This window comes from Periophthalmus magnuspinnatus, chromosome 18, assembly GCF_009829125.3.
Source record: "Periophthalmus magnuspinnatus isolate fPerMag1 chromosome 18, fPerMag1.2.pri, whole genome shotgun sequence".
Taxonomy (NCBI): Eukaryota; Metazoa; Chordata; class Actinopteri; order Gobiiformes; family Gobiidae; genus Periophthalmus; species Periophthalmus magnuspinnatus.
The window spans coordinates 24,659,922-24,686,119 of record NC_047143.1 but is presented as its reverse complement, the minus strand read 5'-3'; the positions used below and the strand labels follow the sequence as shown (position 1 = coordinate 24,686,119).

The following is a 26,198-nucleotide window of genomic DNA, read 5'->3' as shown; positions in this document are numbered from 1 at the left end:
GTTCAAGTATCTCGGGGTCTTGTTCAGGAGTGAGGGGAGGACGGAGCGTGAGATTGACAGCGTCTGTAGTGATGCGGTCGCTGTATCGGTCTGTTGTGGTAAAGAAGGAGCTGAGTCAAAAGGCAAAGGTTTCGATTTACCGGTCAGTCTACGTTCCTACCCTCACCTATGGTCATGAGCTCTGGGTAACGACCAAAAGGACAAGATGGCGGATACAAACGGCCAAAATGGTGAGGAGCTCAGTCACACAGGAGAAGCTCAAAGTAGAGTCACTGCTCCTCCATGTCGAGAGGAGCAGCTGAGGCGACTCGGGCGTCTGTTTTGGATGACCCCTGGACGTCTCTCTCTAGGGAGGTGTTCCAGGCATGTCACACCAGGAGGAGGCCCCGGGGGAGACACAGGACACACTGAATGCACTATGTCTCTCTACTGGCCTGGGAACACCTTGGAGTCCCAACGGAGGAGCTGGAGGACGTGTCTGGGGTGAGGGAAGTCTGGGAGTCCCTGCTTAGACTGCTGCCCGCAACCCAACACCAGATAAGTGAAAGAAAATGGATGGATGAATCCGAATGTAGATTTGGTTTCGTCCAGTTCTAATCCTGGTTTAGTTTCGGAAAGTCCTGGTTGAATTCTGGTTTAGTTCCAATTTTGTCCCACTTTTTAACCTTGACACCTAATTTTGTAAAGGTTTGACCCCAGTTGAATCCTGATGTACAGTTCATTCGATCCTGTTCTAGTCCTGGTTTAGTTCTACAAAGTCTTGGTTAAGTTTTGTGTTAATTCCAGTTTTCTCCAGGTTTGACCCCAGTTGAATCCTGTAGATTTGTCTTGATCCTGTTCTAGTCCAGGGTGAGTTCTGGGTTCGATCTAATTCCGTCCCACTTTTGATGCAGTGCGTGCAAACGTGTGAACACAGTCTCGGTTCTATAATCGTCACGTTACACCATAGCGCCGTTTACTTTTCTGCCAATATTTTTCAGCAAATACGGCTGATGTTAAGAACCTTTTAAAAACAATCTAACAATGCAGCCATTTTGTTTCACTTCAAACCAGTGGCATGAAAGTGGCAGAAGACACAGCACAGACCCTGCTTCGCTGTTTTCACTGGAGCCTGTTGGAATGGCACGGGCCTTGTTGAGGTAAATCTGAAATAACACCGCGTTTTAATAATGCCAGCCAAAGCCAAGCGTTTAAACGCTTCTCTCCACTTTGTCTCAGATTCTCAAGCGTCGGTCAGATCAAACTCCTCTTGACCTTAGATGCCTTTGTTTGGCATGCTATTATCGCAGAAACACATTATATTTTCCGTTGGACAGAATGTAGTAAATTGCACCATCAGGTTCTCGTTTAATAGACCTGGATAAAGCCTTTTTGATAAAACTATACCATGTAACCTTCCACAAAGAGGTAAAATAGGAGAATCTCACTCATGCAAGCTCTGTTCTTGCCTCTGATTGGGTGAAAAATCTCACAAATCGCTGCTAGACATTTCACTTAGAAGGATATTACAATTTAATTTGATTTTTCACTCCTGTTGCTGTCAGAGTTTTAGTTTGCAAACCCTGCTGCATACCACCGGTCTTGTGTTATGTAACAGCGTGACTCTTTGACCTAAATAACAAACCATTTTTATACAAACGCTAATTATACCGGGCGCACCGTTAACCGCTCTCCAGAAAACCATTACGCACGTGTTTGGACGCGCGACGTACGTGGAGCGCGCGTAAACTCCGCTGGAGAGTGTGTCTTTAAGAATGCAAGGTGGGTGAGCCCCCTTTCCTGACGCACGCCTGGTATGCAAACATAATTTTAGCAGCAACGTGTTTGCCTGGTGGAACAAAATATCTGGAAGCGGTCGTGAAGTGTCATGTCGTCTCGGGCAGCGGCGCACGGCTCCTCTGCGCGTTCCGTCCTTGCGCATTAGCCGCAGACACACGTAAAGGAGAAGACAGGAGCACGCAGCGGTGACAAGGAGCTACTCAGCCTGAAACTGACGACAGGGAAGCCCACTACGCACACTCGTGGACCCCGGACTCTTCTACTCCAGCGCCAGAGATGACAGGAGGCTGGCTGTGGACGTTTGGGTTGCTGCTTCTCACGGTCCGGGTGGAGGTAAGACGCTGTTTTTCATTCACAAATCCGAGAGCCCGGTCGCTGCAGATGAACGCTGTCACTCGTGGCTTTAATTGGACGGTTTATTGGGACAGTAACGAGACACCTGTTGCTTGTGCCCTTTTCCTGAGTCTAAAAATGGAAAAAAGATGGAGCGTAGGTGAATATTGTTCCTGGAGTTTAAGTGACACGTGTATTGTGCGCACTTAGGAGAAATTAGGCTGTGTGTGCTGAACTTGAAGCTTGAATCTAACAGAGGCTGACTGACACAAAGTGTAGTTATATTCTGAATATTCTAATACTTAAAGAGCTTATATTACTTTACTGATTTTATTGTCCGATCTGTGTTTTAATGTTGTTTCCTCATCACAAACAGACCTGGACTTGTGTTTTTTTGTTTCATTCACACATGTTTAACACACAAACCCTGCAGATTTAAGCTGAGTTCTGCCCTTCTCAAACAGAAAACAGTCTGTTCCACCTTGTGATGTCATGCAGTAATACAAAAAGCGCTCCACTGTGGTTTTTAAACTCCACACATCTTCACTAGAATCATTTGGATCATTTCACCTCTGGTATTTCCAATCTGAACTGAAATAAAGGTAAAACGTAGATGTTAACTTGAAAACTACCACTTCGTGACATCACAAGGTGGAACAGAGCATTTTCAGCTTTGGAGATGTAGACAGACTAATAATAAAGTTTCTCAAACATGCACGAATCAAACAAAACACAACTCCAGGTCTGTTTTTGAGGAGGTCACAGCATTAAAACATGACTTAATTTTGCGTAATATCAATTCACTAAAGGCTTTAAAACTGACACTACTGATCCTCTACGTTCTTTTTGGTCTCATCTTTAAAATTCAGCTCAATCCCTCACTGTCTTATCCCCCCCTACACTGAAAAACAGCACGGTCAGCTCTTTTTTTTTTTTTGCCGTATTCCTCTGTCTGTTTGTAGCGTAGCAGCATCCTTCACAGCTAAATAGACCGTCCTGGAAACTAACGTCGAGGTTAAACAACAGGGTAGGATGTCAGCATGTGTAAATGACTACGGCAGGTGCTAATGGGAGACTTCAAGGTGATCGGGCCGGTAGACGCTCCGGCTGGTTGAAGCGTAATTAGTATGAGGCAGTGACAGAGGACCTGAAAGGTTAGGGACGCTTTCTAGGCAAGTGTCCCGGGACTTTCTGCCGTTTGTGTGTGTGTGTGTACGTGCGTCTATGTGTGTGTGTCTCTGTGTCTGTGTGTGTGAGCTGTGGGTCATCCATCTGGGGACCGGCTTTGAAGATGTTTTAGAGCAGCTCTTTGAAGAAACATAGACTCCTGTACCGTGTCTTTCATTAATGCCCCATTGTTATTGCTCTGCTGTAAGCATCACTCGTGGCAGAAGGTGGAACTCAAAATACTAAGGACCTAAAACAACAATTTGACGTGTACGCTTGTGGTTTTGCTGGTTCATTGTGAGAAAAATGGCTTATTTGAGGATCTGGATTCCCAAACAATCTTAAATGAATGAAGATCTATATTGTTTTTAAGCATAATTTACATAACTCGTTAACATCTTCTGCTTAATTACACCCTAAAAACGCTGCGTTATTGTGAGATTGGTCGCTGTTGGGTTGTTTTTTTTGCGAGTTTTGCGTAACCCAAAAGCTGCGTCAACAGGTTGCGTCATATCAAACGGAACATAATGATCGACCTGTCACGAAAACGATATAACGCTATAGATAAACAATAATACTGAAAATAGTTTACGCCTCCGTTACAGAGCAGTAATGAAAGACAATCCCAGTAAACCATTTTTAAATAGGCAGTATCATTAAGAGACATGAGCTGCAACAAATAAACAGAGGAATGAAGCAATATTTAGCAACAGAAGTCACTTTTTCAACAGTTTACAGCTCAAATGTTATTGTGTTACAGCAAATCGCTCTGTTTTTATAAAGAAAATGTGCACGCAATAATATTTGAGCCCTATTATATATTGTTCCAGCTTTCATATATGAGTCTATATGGTAATTATCGTGACAGGCCTGTATAATGATAGGCATATTCCCACCTTTTCGCCCGGTCTATCCAGCGTTTTGGGTCAAATCCTCTCAAAAAACTCAGAAAAATGGGTCAAATACAGATTCTTCAACTGTTCTCAGGAGCCATTACCCACCTTGTCTGGAGAACTGACGGTTAAAGGTATTTATACATGTTTTATTACTTTATCTTTGTGATTATATCTGCAAATTTTCAATAAGTAATAATTTTGTGACAGTTAAAGTTACTAGAGAAACTTTCCAGCCTCTGACTCCTGATGCTAAGTCTTAACGGACCTGTAGTCTGTAACTGAAACTCGACACCTGAACAGGAACAGCTTCATGGATTTGAATGGGGTTTTTTTTTTCGTGGGGGGTTGTCAGCATCCCACTGTTCTACCTGTAACCACGCCCACTTCTCTCTCTGTTCTGTCCTACTGTGTAATCTCCTAGACTGAAGCGCTGAGATAAACAAAGTCAACACTCTGGCCTCTGTCACAAGTACAAACTAGAACATGGACCATTTTTAATAATGTGCCGCTGTTTGTCATGACATGTTTTAAATGCAGTTATTGAAGAATTCTGTTTCAAAATAAATGTCTCTTAAATAGCACTGTGGTGGTCTTTATGAACATGAACCCATGAACTTTAACAGCCACATCAAATCAGTAACATCTGCAGCTTTTTAACATCTGAAAACATTGCAAAAATCAAAGGTTTACTGTCAAAACCAGACTTAGAGAGACTTATCCTGCATTTGTCTCCAGTTGGTTAGACGACTGTAACGTCCTGCTCACTGGCCTCTCCAAACGAGCATTAGGACAGCTGCAGTTCATCCAGAACACTGCTGCTCAGGTCCTGACTAGAACCAGGAAATACAAACACATAAGTTCTGTAAGTTGTAAGTTGTGTACAAGTTTCTCCATGGACCAGCACCAAAGAACATCTCCCACATGTGAGTGCCATTTGAACCATGTCACACTCTGAGGACTTCAGGGACCCGCCTCCTGCTGGTGCCCAGAGTCAGGACTAAACCAGGACTAAACCAGGACTAAACCAGGACTAAACCAGGACTAAACCAGGACTAAACCAGGTCTAAATCAGGACTAAACATGGGGAACCAACATTTGACTTTTCTGCAGCTAAAACCTGGAACATTCTTCCTGAAGTTGTGAGACAGGCCTTTACTTTAACAATGTTTAAATCCAGGCTCCAAACGGTTCTGTTTAGTTGTAAAAATGACTGAAAGGGGTTTATTCTGCACTCTTCTCTTTTAATGCTGATTTTACAATGAGTATTTATGTTTTGATTTATTGTATTGTGATTTTAATGTCTTTCTTATTCTGTAAAGCACTTTGAAATACTTTGTGTACCAATTGTACCATACAAACTAAATAAACTTACATTGCCTTAAGGTAGAATTAACCCAACAGTAGTTAAATTTACATCGTATTTGTCCAATGACACAGCGCTGGGCTATTTATTTACACAGGCTGGGATATTTTTAATCCAGCATTTTTGAGTGTGTATATATATACTAATGCAATCGTTAGCTATTAGAACTTCTTTGCAGATAACAGTCTACAGTTGGCAATATCTGATTTAATAAATAGTGTATTACTTAAGGATTTCACAGACTAAAATAGTTTATCATTGATTTACCTATAATAAACTGACCATAGAAGATAAGTAGCAATTTTTTTACTCTTTGTGCTCATCCCATTCTTGAATAAATACAGGTTTGTGTCAGAAACAGGGGCGGTGCCAGCGAGGGGGGCTTGAGGGGGCCACCCAAAAAGACTCACACATCCAATTTCGACTAAAAATGTTTCAAATGGCAACTACAGAGTCTTCAAAATGAGACTACACTATATTAAAAAAAAGAAATACATGTTTTATAAATCACTACAATGGCTAACTACATTTAAAAAGCAAAGAAAAGATGGAAAGAGGTGGGGTTGTTCGCTTCTTTCTTAAAAGGCTAAACTTGATAAGTGTGCACCTGTATTAAAAACTGTAGCCCCCCTTTAACTCCCCCAACCAAAAAATGTCTGGCACCGCCCCTGGTCAGGAATACTTTGAAATAATTGCACATTTAATACGGAAATACTGCACACGATGTAAACGAGAGGACAGGGTTGAAATACAGGCAAGATATCATGTGATGGTCTTGGGTGACTACATCTGCAAAGCTGCTTATTTTTGACCACAGATAGTGACTGTTTTTAACTTTTTTTTTGTTTATTCATCGCTCACGCCATTTCATTTTGCTGGCATCAATTTCAAGAGTCAAAAACAAAATTATCAGACGGTAAACAAATACAACCATTATGTGTTTTGACATTATTGGCATGAACAAAAGAAACAACCAAGTCACCAGTGAGCCTCTTGTGGTTTACATCAGGGGCGGCGCCAGGGGGGGACTTGAGGGGGCACTTGCCTCCACTAAAGTGACCAATGCTCCCCCAAAGCTCCCCCGAAGATTTTTGCTCCACGAAAGGGACTGTAGATGGAAAGCAGCAGTAGCTAAATCTGGTACAAATCATCTTTTCTTTTGTAAGATTAATGCGTTTGTACATGGCCCCTGACATAGAAAGAATAAAGAAAGAAAGAATGAATGAGATTATAATAAAAAATAGTCACTACAGGTCGTAAACTACATTTAAAACAGTGACTCAAACATGGCAGGGGGTGTGGGGGTACGCTCCGTTGTTAATAAGCTCTAAATTAACATGTTACGTGAGCACCCACATTGAAGACCTTTATCACCTCAACCCGAAAATGTCTGGCGCCGCCCTTGGTTTACATTTCATTAACTTAAATATTTTCCTTCGTCGCATCATCCATAATCATTATTTTGTCCTTTTTTTAAACTCGTAAACACTAGCGCGACATTTGAAATCACGATTCAACGAGTTCCATAGCTTGACCGCATACACAGACACTTATTTCTGTTTTAATGTTGTCCTTGAGAATGCAGTTTGGCAAAAAAAAATCTTGCTTCCTACGGTCGCAGCCCATCAAAACAAACGTAAAAATAGTTTTTGTGTAGCTTCAGGTACATTTCTTTGTTTGACTCTCTCTCTCTGTATTTGGCATGTGCTTGTTTCACACCATTGTTCTTGTCGTCATCCAGATCTGCCACTTGAAAGACGACAAAACCAGTTGCTAACTCTTTGGCAGGCGTTCCCTTCTGCCACGGAGCCTGCGGTCGACCTCCTCTCACACCCCACAGTGACCCGCAGTCTGAGCGCTCCTTGTTTCTGCTGTGGATTGGCCTTTTTTCCCCTTTCATCTCAGCTCCTGGGTCAGATTCACCAAAGAAAGAGACTCTATGGCTGTTGTGGCAGTGCTATGAATGGGAGAGCCGAGTGCCCTATGGTCCTGAGAACGGAATAGTTTATGGGTGACAAAATGACATATGGACGGGGTTTTAAAACATAAAACTTAGATCTTTGTGTAATCCCTCAGTTGTCCAGTAGGGACCAAAGGAAGGCTCAATTTGGGCGACAGTAGCTCAGTTTGTGGAGTGTTTGTTTACTGATCGGAAGGTTGGTGGTTCGAATCCCGTGCTCTCAGAGTCTGTGTACACTGGCGTATGAGTGGGTGAGTGGTTCCTTGATGTAAAGCGTGACTTGAAGGTGGAAAAGCGCAATATAAAAATGACCATTTAGCATTTCTGTGAACTGGTTTAAGTTGTCTGTTGGACTGTAGACCATTGTCCATCAGTCTCCTCCATGCCGTGTCTTCTGTCCAGTACAGAATGTGTTCAGACAAATTTACATAAACGTTGGATCGCAGTGTGACTCTGAAGTGCTGTATGTTTGCAATTTGTTTTCTCCCCGACAAAACCCACAATGTCGATGAAACGTTCTGCACCGACAAAGACGCCTACGAAGGTTTGAACTTTGAGAGAGTTTAAACGAGAGAGAAATGTGAGAAAATGTTAATGCCTGTGTGAGAAAAGTGTATAAAGTGTGTGGTGAGGGGTTTTACAGACTAAAACATAGAGAATAAAAATAAAGCTGATACTTCGCGGATTTCGACTATTGCGGGTTATTTTTAGAACGTAACCCCCGCGATAAACGAGGGAACACTGTATACTAGAGCTGCATTTGAACTGAAGAAGCTACGGTACTTACTTAGTCCAAAAACTTATTCAAACATTGTCCAAATTACAAAACTCAACCTTCTTCAACTGCAAAAAAAAAAAAGTGTATCAACGCACACTTAGGGGTTCTGGTAGAACTGAAAAACAGTCAGATTTTGGAGCAGCCCAAGTGCGATATATTGCTGAAGTAAATATAGACGATAAACGATAATATTGAAACTAAACCACGAAATGCAGTATTGTTAAAAGTTCGCGCTGCTATAGTTGTTAGTTTGTCTCTATAATGAGTCATACAAGTTCATAATCCGAATTTCTACTGCTCAAATCTCATCGTAGTGCAGAAAATCAACCACAATTTTCTCCGTAGTGCAAAGAAAAAATCTCCATGAGAAATATTGACTCCCCAAAAACCCTCCTCCATCTATCATGTATTGAACGATAAGTCGATATAGTAATTATCATGACAGGCCTTAACCACGAAACATAAAAATTGTGAAATTCGTATAATTGTAGACCACGGGGAATGTGTTCAACCACTGCTCGTCAAAGCGCTTACCTCTCTAAATGGAACAAACTCAACCGAAACCAATAATTTTTTGTTCATGATGCTGTTTTTGAGTCAGTTTCTCAAAATGCCCCCGAATAAATCTAACAGCCATCCAAACGCTCAGCAGTCAGTTTGTCTTTGGGCCATTTCGATTATTGCGTTTTATAATCACTCGCTTAAAAAAACATGTAATTTTGAAGCACTTGTAATTCTAATTTCTGCTTAAAAACCTGCAGAGACTCACCACTGAATCGCCCAGCTGTGTAACAAACTCTTTTATTATTAGTTTTTGCAACATTTCCAAACCTCAAAACGCTCTGTTCCACCTTGTGATGCCATAAAGTGGTAGTTTTCAAGTTAACATCTACGTTTTTACCTTTAGTTCAGTAGAAATTGGCAATTCCAGCGCTGAAATCATCCAAATGATTCAAGAAATGAAGGTGTACGGAGTTTAAAAACACAGCGGAGCACTTCCTGTATTACCACCTGATGACATCACGAGGTGGAACAGAGTGTTTTCTCAGCTGAAATATGCAGAGTTTGTGCGTTAAACATGCGCGAATGAAACAAAACACAACTCCAGGTCTTTTTGTGGCGAGGAAATGACATTATAACATAGATCTGGAAACAGAGTCATATGAGCCCTTTAACTAATGAAGAGTTAAAGGTGTCATTGCCCTTTGCTGACAGAAAAAAACCCTTTGAATTCTCAGTGTGAGTAATGAATTGACACCCGCTAAGACGAGCGAGCAGAGCCAATCCCTTTACATGCGTTTATTGAAGACTTTTTTGGCACTCACCTCCATTTGGAATGTTTTGGTGTTTTTATAGCGCACAGAATTGCTACATGTTGAATTTGTTTGGATTTGGGATAAAATTGGATCATAAATAAATTAGTTGTAAGCCTTTAAAAGCATTATCAGCGATCAAAGCTTGATTTATACACTTAAAGGGCCCGTGTTACACTGTTTTTTTGATTTGTTATAATGTTGTTTTCTCGTCACAAACAGACCTGGAGTTGTGTTTTGTTTCATTCGCACATGTTTAACGCACAAATCCTGCGTATTTAGGCTGAGAAAATGCCCTGTTCCACCTTGTGATGTCATCAAGTGGTAATACAGGAAGTGCTCCACTGTGTTTTTAAACTCCATACACCTTCACAAGAATCATTTGAATAATTTACAGGCCTAGAATTGCCAATTTCTACTGAACTAAAGGTAAAAGGTAGATGTTGACTTGAAAACTACCACTTCATGACATCACAAGGTGGAACAGAGCATTTTGAGCTTTGGAAATGTTGAAAAACTAATAATAAAGAAGGTTTTTGCACAGCTGGGCGATTCAGAGATGAGACTCGGCAGGTTTTAAGCAGAAATTAGAATTACAAGTGCTTCAAAATTACCTTGTTCCACCTTGTGATGTCATCAAGTGGTAATACAGGAAGTGCTCTACTGTGTTTTTAAACTCCACACACCTTCACAAGAGTCATTTGGATCATTTCAGTCCTGGTAATGTCAATTTCTACTGAACTAAAGGTAAAAAAGGAGCTTGAAAACTACCATTTCATGACATCACGAGGTGGAACAGAGCGTTTTGAGTCAATTTTGAGTTATATTTTACTTTAACGCTTTAGAGAACATGATAAACTTACACAAAACTGACAACAGTAGCTAAAGTCGTAAGCTTTGTATTACCTCTGCAAAGGCACTGGACCTGTCTCGCAATCTTAAAGGGAACATATCACGCTGTTTTCTGATCTATGTTATAATGTTTTAAAGTTTCCTCATCACAAACAGACCTGGAGTTGTGTTTTGTTTCGTTCTCACATGTTTAACACTCAAAACCCTGCATATTTAGGCTTAGAAAACACTCTGTTCCACCTTGTGATGTCATCAGGTGGTAATACAGGAAGTGCTTTGCTGTGTTTTTAAACTCCACACACCTTCAATAGAATCATTTAGAACATTTCAGTCCTGGTAATGTCAATTTCTACTGAACTAAAGGTAAAAAAGGAGCTTGAAAACTACCACTTCATGACATCACGAGGTGGAACAGAGCGTTTTGAGCTTCGGAGATGTAGAAAGACTCATAATAAATAGTCAAACATGTGCGAATGAAACAAAAAAAACAACTCCAGATATGTTTTTAATGAGGTAACAGCATTATAACTTGACAAAAAGCTCACAAGAGTCAGTTTTGTGTAATATATAGGACTTTTAATAGAGCAACCGAAGTGACTTTAACAGCCAAACATTTGCTAGCAGTTGACGTGTTTTCTGCATTTGGGAATAGATGATGAATAACGCTCGCTAATTGGCTTGTGCGTTATAGTCAGCTCCCAGACAATTCCACAGCAAACGTGGCCCATTCCTTGCCTTTAATTACTCAACTGGAAAGGAAACAGGCCTAGAAAAGCATTAGATTTTGATGTTTTGTCAAGGAAATGGTCCTTCAGAAATCGCAGTGATCAAAGTGCGTCGGAGTCTTCGGCGTACGGAGGCGGCTCGCGGGTCAGACGGCTGGATTAAGTGGGGTCACGGCGTGCAAACAGTCCCGAGTGATCGTCCGTCTGTAGCCACATGTCCTAATGAAAGGTCCCTGTTTCAAGGAGAGGGAACTGTACGGTGTGTGTTGTTTAGAACGGACTTGATTTTGTGATAAGGAGGAAGTGGAAACAACAGTCAAGTAAGATGTAGTAAAAGGCAAAAGTATTAGTAGTAGAAGCAGTAGTAGTAGTAGTAGTAGTGTGTGTAGTAGTAGTAGTAGTAGAATTAGTAGCAGCTAGAACTGAAGAAGCTTTACATTGTCCAGATAATAGAATTCAACTATCTTTTGCTAAAAAATGTGTCGTAGTAGTAGTAGCAATAGCAGTAGCAGTAGTAGTAATAGCAGTAGTAGTAGTTGTTGTTGTAGTAGTAGCAGTATCAGTAGTAGCCAGTAGTAGTAGTAGTAGTAGTAGCAGTATCAGTAGTAGTAGCTGTATCAGTATCAGCACTAATAGTAGTAGTAGCAGTAGCAGTAGTAGTAATAGCAGTAGTAGTAGTTGTTGTTGTAGTAGTAGCAGTATCAGTAGTAGCCAGTAGTAGTAGTAGTAGTAGTAGCAGTATCAGTAGTAGTAGCTGTATCAGTATCAGCACTAATAGTAGTAGTAGCAGTAGCAGTAGCAGTAGTAGTATTAGTAGTAGTAGTAGTAGTAGTAGCAGCAGCAGTAGCAGTATCAGTAGTAATAGTAGCAGTAGCAGTATCGGTAGTAATAGTAGCAGTAGTAGTAGCAGCAGTAGCAGTAGTAGCAGTAGCAGTAGTAGTAGTAGCAGCGAGATAAGCCTAATTAGGTTTGCACCTTTCCAACTTTTTCAGTTCTGATACCGATTTCGATATATAACTTTAATCATCTCCTGATACCACTACCAGTGCAGAGACTGAAAAAAACATTTATTTAAACAAAATAAGACAAAACTGATCCAAAAGTGTTGCGTAACTGTCATTTATCTCTCAAGTAACAGCTTTTTGTATAAAACAGAGACTTAGACTTACATCTATTTACATGTCCAACCAGGATGAACCGATATTTGGAAGCCAATACATTCGATCCAGCTAAATTTTCAGTATCTTCGCTGATATTCGACAACAGTATCAGATCGCTGCACACCTAGGTCTAATTCTAGCATTATAATTTTAGGTGATGAGGCAGCTTCTTGCAGTGTCTTGCCCAAGAACACAACAGCCTTTGGGTCAGTGGATCAACGACAGAAACCTAATTTTTCGGGACAGTTATAGACAGAAACTAATACGTTCGTGGTAGTAGCCCTTAGTAGCATTAGTAGTAGTATCACTAACTGTAATAATTAGAAGTAGTAGAATCAAAAGTAAGTAGTAAAACATTTGTTTGTACTTCAACATGGCTGAAAATTTATACCAAGACTTGAATGCAGTTTGCTCTTTCTTCCGCCTTTGTAGCTTCAAGACTTGATCATAAAAACTGCCAACAGCACAATTACGGCTCAGCTTTGCCTTTGTAGTGAAATTGGAAATGTTTTCATCAGAAGGGGTCCCATTTGAGAAGCAAAGAAACATGCTTCGCAAAACATCTGGCCAGTGATGGATGGATGGAGCAAGTTTTTGGAGTGCGTTAACAAGACCAAATGTTTTCAGTTACTGCAAAAAAACTCCATACTCATCTCATTGTTCCCATCTGGCCCTAATATGAGGCTGAGACTTCGCTTGGAAGTGGAAGTGTGTGCGCGCAGTGTAACTTTGAATCCAACGGCAAAATTAGTTGTTATAAATAGCCAAGGTACCCACGAAATCTTTCACTTTTCATTTGGAAATCTCCCAGCATTCCTCAGGTGCTGGGACTGGAGGGGGGGGGGGGATGCTGCTGTTTCAGTTTTGAAGGCCTCCAGAAAGCAGGCATTCATCCCGATCGCGCCAAAAAGGAAAAGGAAGTAGCTTCGTATACTCCAGAGGCCAAGGGAAGAAACTCCAGACAGACCCAGTGTTGCAAAGTCGTACAAGAATATAACTCAACATGTTGTGAAAAATCAGTGCCAGTTGTTGAAGTTTTGGACCAAAATCACATCCAAAAAAGAATTTCCTAGATAATTTATAAAACCAAATTTGGCAGTTCGTCCTTTGAGGTCTGTCATGTAGTGGTGGTGACTGACATTTTGACAAAACCTGACTTGGCGCGTTCCGTCTTTGCACTTTCGCAATCTCATTTTCAAGTTAACATCGGGAATTAATGAATAAACCAGCCCGGTCTCACTCTTCCAGATCTTGTGAAACTTAATAGTGTTGTTTTGCTTTTCAATCACTTAATGTGGAGCTCTCATAACATGCTGGGACCGAACGCTCAAAGCTAGCACTGCCAGTAATCGGCATAGCTTTTTGGATTCATGTTTCCTTAATGTGTTTGCAAAAGACCGTGTTATTCAAGCCTCAGTATCGCAATGCATAATGAGTTTTAGGGGATTTGTGCTGCTTTGAAATGGTAATTCTTTTAATATGCCACATGCAACATTTATTTTATTAAAGGGTAACTCCAAATTAGAGACACTGTAAGTGGGAGGGGCTCAGACAGGTTTTTATAGGTGTCAATCATCTGTATTCAATTCAGTTTTATTTATATAGCACGTTTAAATACAACCCGAGGTGTTTCACATAAAAAAGTCTACAAAAAAACAAATGTACGGGTAATATGATACACAGGAAAAGAACAATAACGCAGTAATAAAACACCAAGCTATCCTGTCGAGCTGGTGGTAAATGCCAGGGAGAAGAGGTGTTTAACTGTTTTTAACTGTGTTAAAGGGTCAGAGGATTTGACAGGCAGAGGGCGCTGTTCCATAGTTTACACACAAAAGGCTCTGTCAGTAAGTCCCTCAAAGAAAGAGGATCCATAACGTGCTGACAGAGGACCCATAGCATGCCGTCAGAGGACCCATAAAGTGCAGACAGAGGACCCATAAAGTGCAGACAGAGGACCCATAGCACACAGACAGAGGACCCATAGAGGGCAGACAGAGGACCCTTAGAGCGCAGAGTACCCATATAGTGCAGACAGAGGACTCATAAAGTGCAGACAGAGGATCCATAGCACACAGACAGAGGACCCATAGAGCGTAGACAGAGGACCCATAGAGCGCAGACAGAGGACCCATAGAGTGCAGACAGAGGACTCATAAAGTGCAGACAGAGGACCCTTAGAGCGCAGGCAGAGGACTCATAAAGTGCAGACAGAGGACCCTTAGAGCGCAGACAGAGGACTCATAAAGTGCAGACAGAGGATCCATAGCGCACAGACAGAGGACCCATAGAGCGCAGAGGATTCATAATGTGCCTACATTAGACCCATAGCGAGCTGACAGAGGACCCATAGAGTACAGACATTTAAACACAAACAGTAACATTTTGAATTGCACTCGATATGAAACAGTAGCCAGTGCAGGTCACACAGCACCGGCCTGATGTGTCTCATCTCTTAGTTTTTGTCAGAAACGAGCTGCAGTGTTCCACAGACAAAGAATCAGAATAATCCACACGCCACGTTACTAATACATAGCTTTCTTTTACAAAATCCGCCTGTGGAAGGTCCAGCTTTACTTTAGCAAGGAGCTTCAACTGAAAGAAGCTGCTTGTTTCTGGGTAATCGTATATAGCTGGAGTACATTACAGCAACTATGGACCTTACACTGGATCGATGCTACATGGTTTAAGTTGGTGAGAGCAGACTGCGTTTAGTTCGTCAACATAAGGGGATTGAAAGGAGAAGCAAGTGTGGTTACAGGGGCAAGTCCATTGTAATGATCTAAAACCCAACCAAAATATGTTCCATTCAACCCTAAGACAGCAGCAGACTGTGGAATTTGAACTATTTGAACAAAAATGCCAAATATGTAACTGTAATAACAGGTAGGCACAAGGCAATATACTAGTTGTACCTATTCCAACCCTGAATAAACTGAGAGGAAAGCTACTCTTATATTAAAGCTACATTATGTAACTTTTCTGGTAGGGGTCCACTACCTTCTTGTCTGTTGAGATGTTGTTGCTTTGCCTGGGATGTTTCACAGTAAGGCATTAAACGGCTCCATTTTACTTTTTTTTTTTTTCAATTCCAGGTGTTTTATTGCGATAAAATACCCGGAAAACTCACCTGAAAATCCATTCTTGGTGCGAGCTGGAATTCCTCTCCAGAGATCTGACCTTTAACACGTTTGCGTTTCCTGCTTGTCCTCGGAGATAGATCAGTTTAATGGCTAGGCGTGGAACATTAAAGGCATAGCAAAAGAATCTCCATGGCAACCAGAAGCATAGATCAATTGTTTAGTAAGGAAACACTTAATTTATGCAGAAATGTGGTCTAAGTGTGAATTGCTGTTTAATTTACCTCATAACACGGATGAAAACCAACCAGTAGGTGGCACCATTTCAGAAGAAGTGCACGATTAAACAGTCTAATCGATCTTTTCTTGCGTTGATATCTCCCAGTTGCCTAATATCTTGATCATTTGTGATTTAGCAGGTGGCTCCATCACCTCCCTTAAATCTCCCACTTCCTGCTTGGCTTTATGTGACCATATTTGTTCCGTCATCACAAAGTTTATTTGTCATTGGCGAGCTTGAAAGCCTCTGGCATCCTGTCCCCATCAGTGTGATTGAGCGTTGCTGTTTTATCCCGTTGTGTGTTCCAGAGCCTTCTTCGCCTGCACATCATCTGGCCTGCACATTTCTCACACAAATGAATTCGAAACGGCCCAGACTAAAGCCGTACCGTCGCCGCTTCGGCTTAGGCTGGTGAATCCTGGTTATCTCGGCCTGACCTTGAAAGAGTTGGGTTTTAAAATAGTGGCCCGTAGTTTTGGCACGGACAACAGGGAGCACTCAGGTCCCAAATTGTTTTCCTTTTTTTTGTTAATTAAACTACAAGCAGAGGTAGGTGTTTGCCCTTGTGAGGTTTTTGGGGAGGGTGGACAGTTGGAAGTGTGGTTGGTACAAATTAAACAAAAATATGGAAACGAAACTGTTAAAAGAAGGTCATGGATTAAGTGGGCATAGAAAGAAACGAGCTACTACAGTGTTGATGCATAACTTTAAAAATGGAAAGTTTGGAAAGTTTATTTTGAAAAAGGCTGTATGAAATAACTTTTTGTCCCTTCTTTGTGTCTTTTTGTGTAATATTATACCAGGTTGGTGCTAGTTTGACTCCAATCCTATGTCTATATTGATGGTTTTTATGTTATACAGTTTTCCTTATTGATTGATTATTGTACTTTGGCATGAAATATCCAAAAGATCAACGCACAAATGTTAAACCTGATCATTTCTGTCAGTGACTAGACCCTTGACCTCACTATATTGCAACAAAAATCAGCTTTTTAAATTATATAAATTTTACCTGCCTCCATCTGTATGAAATAATATTGCACTATAGAAGGTTCTGATCATCTGAAACCCAGCTATATACAATAAAAATGATAATATTTCATTTCATTTCTCTTTATTTCTACAGGGAGAGCCCAATGAGAGCAGTCAGACTGTTCTTTTCATGGGTGTCCTGATCAAATACAGAGAAATACAAACAGAAATAAGCAACAAATGCGTACATAAGCTCATTAAAACATTAAAAACAAGGGCAGGTGTGTGTATAAATGTTTGTTATGAGATTATTAAACTGAATTTGTGGCACTAAAATATCTAATTTAGTTTGTCCTTCAAATATGTTCCATTTCCAACTGATGCCACTGTTATATTTACATTCAAGCTGTTCTCTCAGAGCTGATGGAGACTCACAGGGGATGAAGATCTTCCAGTGCAGTGGACCTTTCTCTATTTCATCAGCTGGGATCCTGGTCTGGAGTAGAGACAGGACAATACAAAACAAAACAACAATGTTCTTTATTGTGATAAAAAGCATCGACAATAATCATTTGTGGGACATTTTATGTAATTGTGATAATTGCCAACAAAGATAATCCCCATTATATCTCCAAAATGTGCAGAACAAAGCAATTTCTCCCTGATGATCTCACCTAGATCTTTTTCACATATAATAAACTACAACACTATAACAGTTTAAATATGGAACTTATTCTTAATATTAAAATTATAATAATCCATCCATTTTCTTCCTCTTATCCGGGGCCGGGTCGCGGGCGCATCAGTCTAAGCAGGGACTCCTAGACTTCCCTCACTCCAGACACACCCTCCAGGCGTTCCCAGCGTGTCCTGGGTCTTCCCCGGGGCTTCCTCCTGGTGGCACATGCCCGGTACACCTCTCCCGGGAGGCGTCCAGGAGAGATGCCCAAGCCACATCAGCTGCTCCTCTTGACATGGAGCAGCAGCGGCTCTATTCCGAGCTCCTCCCGTGTGACTGAGCTCCTCACCCTATGTCTAAGGGAGCACCCACGCACCCTGTGGAGGAAACTCTTTTAACAGTTTGTATCCATGTTCTCGTCCTTTCGGTCATTACCCAAAGCTCATGACCATAGTTGTTCAATATTAAAATTATAATTATTCAAATCCAGAACATTTTAGAACTGTCACCAATTGTGATTTGTTGGTCTGATCGTTAATTGCAATTATTTTTGCCATGATAATCGTGACACCAGATTTCAGTATCGTCCTATGCCCAGGCAAGACAAGGCAAGTTTATTTGTATAACACAAAGTAATTCAAAGTGCTTTACAGAATAAGAAAGACATTAAAATCACAATGCAACAAATCAAAACAGACGTAATCACCAATATTTATCATAAAATTTATATTATAAGACAAGAGTGCAGAATAAAATCCTTTATAAGTGGTGACAAAACTGGGATCCTACTCAGAAGCAGCCTGAGAAATCCACCCAGACAATATGAGAATACTGTAACACAAGAGCACACGCTGCCATCTGCAAATAGTTGCGTGGAGATGCACAAGAGCTATAAGCTAACTTTGATGTGGCTAGCATAATTAATACCAGTTTTATTCAAAGTCACACATTAAACTAATAAATACAAGGAAGACATTCATCAGATGCAGAAAAACCTCACCACAGCTGCTGATGGAGAGATAGTGCTACTTTCAGATATACAAAGAGAATATTTATTGTGTGATACCGACATGGATTTAACTTAACCAGAAATGAAGTGGACGCAGACTGACACTGGGGCGTCCTGGGGGAAGGCAGTATTGATGGGGTGAGAGAGGAACAGTTACATGAAGCATGCTCCCAAACCAAAAGGCCAAGCTCCAGATACGCAGAGCAAAACCATCAGTGAGAAATAAAGCATCCTTGAAGAAGTTTCTTGGAAGAACTGAAAGATTCAAAGGCCAGTCATGACTCTGTCTGACCCTGGGCTTGGGAAACTGCACTGGGTGGTTACAGTATATATAGTAATGCAGCTAAAGCCTGTACACAACGCCCTATAGCTCCGAACAAGGTTTTGTTTCAAGATCTGGAGATGCGTCCTGCAATGCACCACTGCGGTGTCTCACTGCTCTGACAGCCCCAGAAATACAGAGAGTAGAAAATCAACTATATACAGTCAGACACTGCGTAGATTTAACTTGTGATTCGTATTTCCAGGACAATACAATGCATATAGGGCTGTATTTTCAATTATTATTATGATTATTGCTCTAATTGATTACAAGAATGTGTAACAGAGTAATTGAGTAATTGATTTTTAACATTAATCCATAGGCCTGTCATGATAATTACTATATCGACTTCGTTCTGTTTATCATTTGTACTTTTTCTTTGCACGACTGGGAGATTTTTGGATCGATTTAAGCTGTAAATGGCTGAATTAATAACTTCTATGACTCATTACTGATGCGAACGAAGTACTAAAGTGTTTCAATCTGCTGTTTATGTATTGCAGCTCATAATTTTTAACAATATTGTAGGTTTAAAATTGTTTTGTGGTTATTGTGAATGGTATAAATTAGACAGGCCTGTTAATGCATTCAGTGTGTATGTACAGGTGTCATCGAATGGGAAAGTTGGTCTGAAATCGTACCTTTCTACAGTTGAGTACATTTAAAACAGACCTAAAGCCATTTCTTCTGTTTGTTCTTCTCATTTTAGGCACACGCATGACTCAAGGCCTCTCACAAAGTCTGTTATATGCATTTTTCTGTAGATAATATGTAGTGTGGGCCCCCCAAGATGATGTTTACTTTGAGCCCAGAATTGTAATACAGTGAGTTCTTGGGTCTAGTCACTGATAGAAATGATCAGGTTCAGCATTTGTGAAGTTACCTTTTGGATATTTCATGACAAAGAACAATGTAAACATCAACATCGACTTCAATTCACTTTACATTAGAAAACTGTCCCCTCTCTCTGTACCTGCTGTTGTCAGACTCGTCGTTTTGGTCTTAAATGTTCGTATTAACCCGCTCTACATGATCCTGAGGTTTTTATTTCACTATTGTGTCCGTAAATCAAGATATGAACATTAATAACAGACAAATCAAGCGCCTTCTTTCCCAGAGGTCACTCCTGTTAGCGTTAGCAACAGGTTTGATTGACAGCGTTGCTAACCGTCTGCACCGCTGGTTTAGCTTTCAACAGCTTCACTCCAGATTGGCTCTTTGGTTGCTATGATACTCGTTGTCGGGGTTACAAATATGGAACTCGACTCCAAATTATCCGCTATAACTGCTAGCCTCGACGAGCTTCATTTGACTGGAGCTGAACGCTGTGGGTGACGTCACACTCGCTTAACCCGCTTCTTTAACCAGTCTATGCATGAAACACAGATGTCTGAATGCACTGGATGCAGTTTGTGCTACATTTTGTTTTAAATTCCAAAAACAAATGTGGTAATAAGTGCAGAAGTCATCATTTTCAAAATATATTGTACTGTTCTGGTGTGAGGAAACACGCCAAAGTTCTTTTAGTTTATTTTCCGAACACAAGGGCTACTGTAGGCCATAACCCGCGCCAAAACAAGAGCAAAACAGCTGCAGTCTCCATTCAGCAGAGCCAGTCTCCTAACTGACCAGTAACTGACGAACAGAACCGTCAGACTTGTCGGCATAGCAACCAACAGCCACATAAACACATTAACATCAACGAAAAAAATAAAAGAAGATGTCAACCCTGAGTTAAACGCAGAATATCAGATCATTACAGTGTTAATCAAGACCTTACGCAAGATGAAATAAAAAGTTGAGTTTATTACAGTGTAAATGAATGCGGCAGGGTCAGAGTAACTCGTTATTACTCTCTGCTTACCCATCGACAGCTGGGCAGGAGGTCAAAGACTGTAGCAGGGGTCTGGCAAGGTCTCCACGGCTGGCTGCAGGGGCTGTTTGCAGAGCTAACGATGCTCCCCGGGCTGCTCACATCTGCTCCCCTCGTGGTCACAAGAGCCTCGAGCCACGGTTAAACACGCTACTAAACGCTGGCTAACAAACGAGGAGCTGTTTGGATTAGCCCGGGCCTTGACAGAAGCAGATTCCTCAGTAATAGTGCGTAGAGGTCAATAAACTGGATATGTCAATGTCGTTAGGCTAATGCAGTGCAGGGTCTTAAAGCAAAATCGACTTTTCAGAGCTTTTACCGACTTTTAACCACCAAAGTTGTTTTTGGAGGGATTCGCGCACGTTTGAGCAATCTTTAATCGCTTATTTTCAAGACGCCATTTTGCCGATCAACCCTTGTTTTCGCCACCACCTTTTCACGCCCACTGCGACGTGCTTACTTCGTTCTTCAGTTTTATTTTCTTAATCGATGATACAGCGATTTGGCAGCGTCGCGTAGTTATTTTGGTATTTTGGCTAGCTAGGAGGTGTCGACTCTTTGTTGTGATGACGTTTACGGCGACATTAGCTCCCATTGGCCACCGCAGTTTTCTAACACGGAACTCAGCCATCTTATTTCTTTTATTAAGTCGTTTTAGATTAATATTATGATTTAAAATGTCCAAATTATACCATAATGATCCACAGGTGTCATAAATTATCTGTATAAAGCAGACACAACCGCAATATGTCGTCTTTAAGCTCTACAATCATGGAAAACTGGGTCACTATCGTACTCCGATTTAAACCAATTTGTCAAACTCTAGATCCCAGTAACACATCTGGAGAAGTTCGTCTGTGATCGAATCTCCGCTGCCGGTAACAGAACAGTTTAATCGCACGTGGAGCAGACAAGGAGATGGATTCAACTGCAGTGTAAGTAACAGCCAGAACAATATTAGCCATGTGTTTGGACGTGTAGTCACTCGTTTTAGATTTGAGAGGAGCGGTGATGACAAACTACGGCCCCTTCACTTGGACTAGCCTGTGTTGATTCATTGTTTTGGTTCTCAACGTTAAAGCGAAAGTTCAGTTCCACGTACCGATATCGATACCAGTTCCATACCGCAAAAATGTGAAGAAGTTGACAAAGGCTACAGTACAACGGCTAGTAAAAGTCTCTCTCTTAAGAAAATCGAGAAGAATTAATGAGATTTTGAGGACTAAAGTGTTAGAGCCAAATGTCTAATGGTCTTGATGATGAGTTGTGCTGATTTAAGCTCTTTTTCTTTTCTCCTTGTTCAACTTTGTTCAATAGAGCGAGGAGAAAAACACAGTGAGGCCTGGAAAAAGACCTCATCCACAGAGCACATGGATCATTATGCAGCGGAAACAAAGTCTGTGTTAGCTCTTTGTGTTAGCGCTATGGTCGTGTTAGCGCTATCGTTGTGTCAGCACTGTTGTCATGTCAGCGCTGTTGTCGCGTTAGCTCCGTCGCCATGTTAGCTCTGTTGTCGTGTTAGCGCTGTTGTTGTGTTGGCACTGCTGTCGTGTTAGCGCTGTTGTCGTTTTAGCACTGTTGTCATGTTAGTGCTTTCATCATGTTAGCGCTGTCATTGTGTTAGCACTGTTGTTCGGCTGCACTCTCTGTAGTTGTTTTACTAAGTTAGCGTCCACCCCAAAGGCTAAATGAAAGTATCAAAGACGTAACACAAATATCGTTTCTGTCATTATTAGCATGTTTTAAGTGTCTACAGAGCCTCCACAGTCTGCACTTAACCTGCTCTGGGTGTTAGCATTATCCACAGACGTCAACATCGGCAGCGCTCGCATCAACGGGTCCTGGTTCTGAAAAATACAGAGTGGTATTGGATCGGTGATTTGGACTGAGTACTTGCCGATTCGATACACGTGAGCTGACTAGTACACAGTTCAGTGACTTTTCCCTGAGATGTTGAAGCCAAAAGTTGATCTGCTTTCCTCTTTCCCAGGCAGGAGCGCTCTGGATTTAGCTCCGCCCCCGCATTAAAACTGTGAGCTGTGACACTGGGACTGCACAGGAGACATGTGGGGTCTGGATCACATTATGTGGAATATGTGCTGTTCGTTTTACAGGTTTATGATGATTCTTAGACTTAAAAACACGTCTTTGGTAAAAATGGATTGAATTACCTGATCTGCAGCATTGTATGGAAGTATTAGTTTGATTTACTGTGAGTTTAGTTTAATGTATACTCACAGGGGATAGACGGACGCTGGGAAAAATAAAAATATATATATCAAAAATAAGAATGGAACTTTTCTGTACAGAAGCATATCCTACGAAAACCCATTTGTTTTGTATGAATATACTGAAAAACACAAAAAAAAATCTTACTCTTACTGTTGACCAAAATATGAATCATTTTTAATCAATATCACTACATTTACACTTTAATACATCAACACTTCTGTGAAATACTTTAATTTTTTCACTATTTTCCAGACTATACGTCGCTCTGGAGTATAAGCCGCATCAGCAAAAAATGCATAATAATGAAGAAAAAAACATATAAGTAGCACTGGAGTATAAGTCACATTTTTGGGGGACATTTATTTATTTATTGACAAAATCCGAGACCAAGAACAGACATTTTATCACTAAAGGCAATTTTTAATAATAAAATGTGGAACAACAGGCTGAATATCAGTACATCACGCTAACGTAACACATTTATATTTATACAGCTCCATGAAGCACAGACAGAACTGAACACGTGTCTGGTTTGTTAACGTAAGATATTAACAGTTAATCAGATAAATAAAGAAGAAAAAACAAGCAACAAGTTTACTCTCGATCTCACTCCAAATCAATAAATCCACTGAATTCTTCATCCTCGGTGTCGCTTCTGAACAAGTCCACCAACTCCAGAGGAAGATGATGCGCTGCTCAGTAGAATACAACTCAAGAGAATACAGTTTTCTTTTAGGGGCATTTTTGTTCAGTCTTTCTCAGATGTCTTTTAAATTACCGTAATGTTGAATGTTGACTTTACTGGTACAGGAGTAGTAGATACTGGTACATAAGTCTAGAGCGCCCTCGTGCAGTTTTCAGCGTGACAATAATGAAGTTGTGAAATTATATATTTTAATAATTTCACATATAAGTTGCATCTGAGTATAAGTCGCACCCCCGGACAAACTATGAAAAAAAGTGCAACTTATTGTCCGGAAAATACGGTACATTTTTAAACAGGTGCTTTTACTTACGTTTTTTTCATGTGATACTTTTACTTGTATTTGAGTAACCTTGTGCCTCTGTATCTGTACTTTTTCTTAAGTAACAAAATTGAGTACTTCATCCACCACTGCCTCAAAACTAAACAAATACGTTGGTTATCCAAGTTGTGTTCTCTCTGACAGCTTGGTAAGGTCAAAGTTCACCTGTTCTGACTCCAGCTGAATCATGTTTGTACCTCGTAAGGTCAAAGTTCATCTGCTCTGGCTCTCATTGGATCATACTTATACCTGTACCGGCCTTGAGACATCGTACACTGTCAGAAAAAACCCTGATTTTCCCATATAGTAACGCGGCAAGTCACCTGTCTCCTTTGTTCTGCTAATCTTAAGTTATATCTTCAAAGCTTCAGACAAAACTGCGCCTTTCCGTGTGGCAGGTGTGAACTTTTCGTGAACTTGCCTCTAAACTCCGAGTGACCCTTTTTGGATTTTATGTTCTTGCACTGTCCTGTCCTCTCGCGTGTCGCACAGTGATGGATATTCTGTCTCCTACAACGTAATTATCCGTATGGGAAAAAAACGCATCCCGAGGTCTGTGTTTTTTTGGGCTCGCTCAAACCTCCGTGTTGCATTTGAAGTGCCGCTGTGGAATTTGGTCCGACATACCTCCGCCTGGTGACATCATCCCCTCCAGCTTTGATGTGATTGGCCGACGTGCCCCTGTCTCTCGCGCGCCGGGCCTAGCCTGTTCCAATCTGTCGTCCCGCTGGTATGAATCCTCTCAACGCCTTCCCCCTCCCCCGCCACCTCCTCCCCTGTCTCCTTGATGACAGGTATGCAGTTCCATAACTATTTGGCAACTACGACCTGGAAAAGTGCACATTTGACATTGAGCGTAGCGCTGTGCCTTCACTGGTTGGTTGCTTTAAAAATAAGAACCTTTTGTGTTATCTGGATCTAAGGTAGCGTTGGGTCATAGTTGGAATATTTTGGGATTGTGGGTTGACCAGGTGGCCCTAAAAAGCCACCTCTGGTATATGTGATATTATCTGTGATACTGTAGAGCCGTGTCATTTTAGCTCAGTGGTGATAGACAGATGGATAAGGACATTCTTAAGCGATATTGTTGTATTTTTATTTAGCGTCCAGGTAGAGCTGCGACTATATTAAAAAAAAAATTAGTCATGGATTCAATGGTGGAGCGTAACGAAGTAAAATTAGTAAAGTACCGTGCGAAGTGGATGTATTTATACTTTTACATCACTACATTTGAGAGCAGGATCTGTACTTTCTACTCCACTACATTTTTGAATAGAACTGAAAAATAAAAGTATTTTTTATTATTGTTGGAGACCTGCTGAAAAGGCTGTACAAATAAAAAGAGCTAGGAAAAAAGAAAAAAAAAAATCTGTTGTTTCTGTTGAACGAAATTCAACACAAATCTGTATTAAAATCACTACATTTGAAGCTTTATAAGACTCAAAATATGATAAAATACTTCTACTTTTTACTCTTAAAGGACATTTTTAAACTGGTACTTAAATTTTCTTCTTCCTCTTCCTCCTTCTTCTGCTTCTCCTTCTTCTCATCCTTTTTCCTTGTCTTCTCCTGCTCCTTCTTCTTCTTCTCCTCCTCCTTTTTCCTCTTCTTCTCCTTCATCTCTTTCTCATCCTTTTTCTTCTACTCCTCCTCCTCCCCATTCTCCTTCTTCTCCTTCTCCTTCTTCTTCTTCTTCTTCATGGATTAGATTAAAAGTTTCAATTTTGTAAACACATTTTGTCAGTATAAGAAGTACTTCAAATCGTAATATTTTCTGATCCAGCTTGTTAAATGGAATCCTTTGGTCACATTCGTCTGACTGGTTTATACTTAACTTTTTACCACCCCCAGTTTATTTAATTATTCTCGTTAAAAGTTAGAGACAATCGTGTATGTAAGCCTGTCGATATATCACTGAAATATAGACGATAAACTATAATATTGAAACTAATTTACGCCACTGACACAACAACCCAAGAGCAGATTTAAACCACAAAAATTACTTTAAATCTACAATAAACAGCAGAAAGAAACACTGTAGTCGTTAGTTTGCATCTGTAATGAGCCATAAATGTTATTAATTTCAACTTTTACGGCTTAAATCTTGTTGTATAGCCCCAAAATAACCCAAAAAACATTGTTCCAACTTTCATATTTTGAACAAAAAGTTGATATAGTGATTATCATGACAGCCCTATGTGCATGTATTAGAATAAAAGTTGTTTTCTTTATATCAAGTTGATGTTACTCTCCGGAGGAACTCGGTGTTCTCTCAATCTATGAACTCTGCAAAGTTATGCGTTCCAAAGCCATCGTTAGAACACTATCTTCTCTATCCTAACTTACCCTGCGTGGGCTGCCTTCCTTCAAGACACACAATAGCTTTTTGAATTAACTTTA

The 26,198-nt window shown here is 40.7% G+C and overlaps 1 protein-coding gene across 3 annotated transcripts in view; it reads left to right on the top strand.

Annotated features, from left to right (window-relative positions):
- Window positions 1-1,825: 1,825 nt before the first annotated feature.
- LOC117386408 (ADAMTS-like protein 1) overlaps window positions 1,826-26,198 on the top strand; it is a 173,152-nt gene continuing 148,779 nt past the window's right edge. For all 3 annotated transcript variants that reach the window (XM_055229057.1, XM_033983762.2, XM_055229059.1), the window contains exon 1: window positions 1,826-2,112. In XM_055229057.1, the coding sequence (XP_055085032.1) occupies window positions 2,056-2,112 (57 nt within the window). In that variant the 5' untranslated portion in view covers window positions 1,826-2,055. The remainder of the gene's footprint in view (window positions 2,113-26,198) is intronic.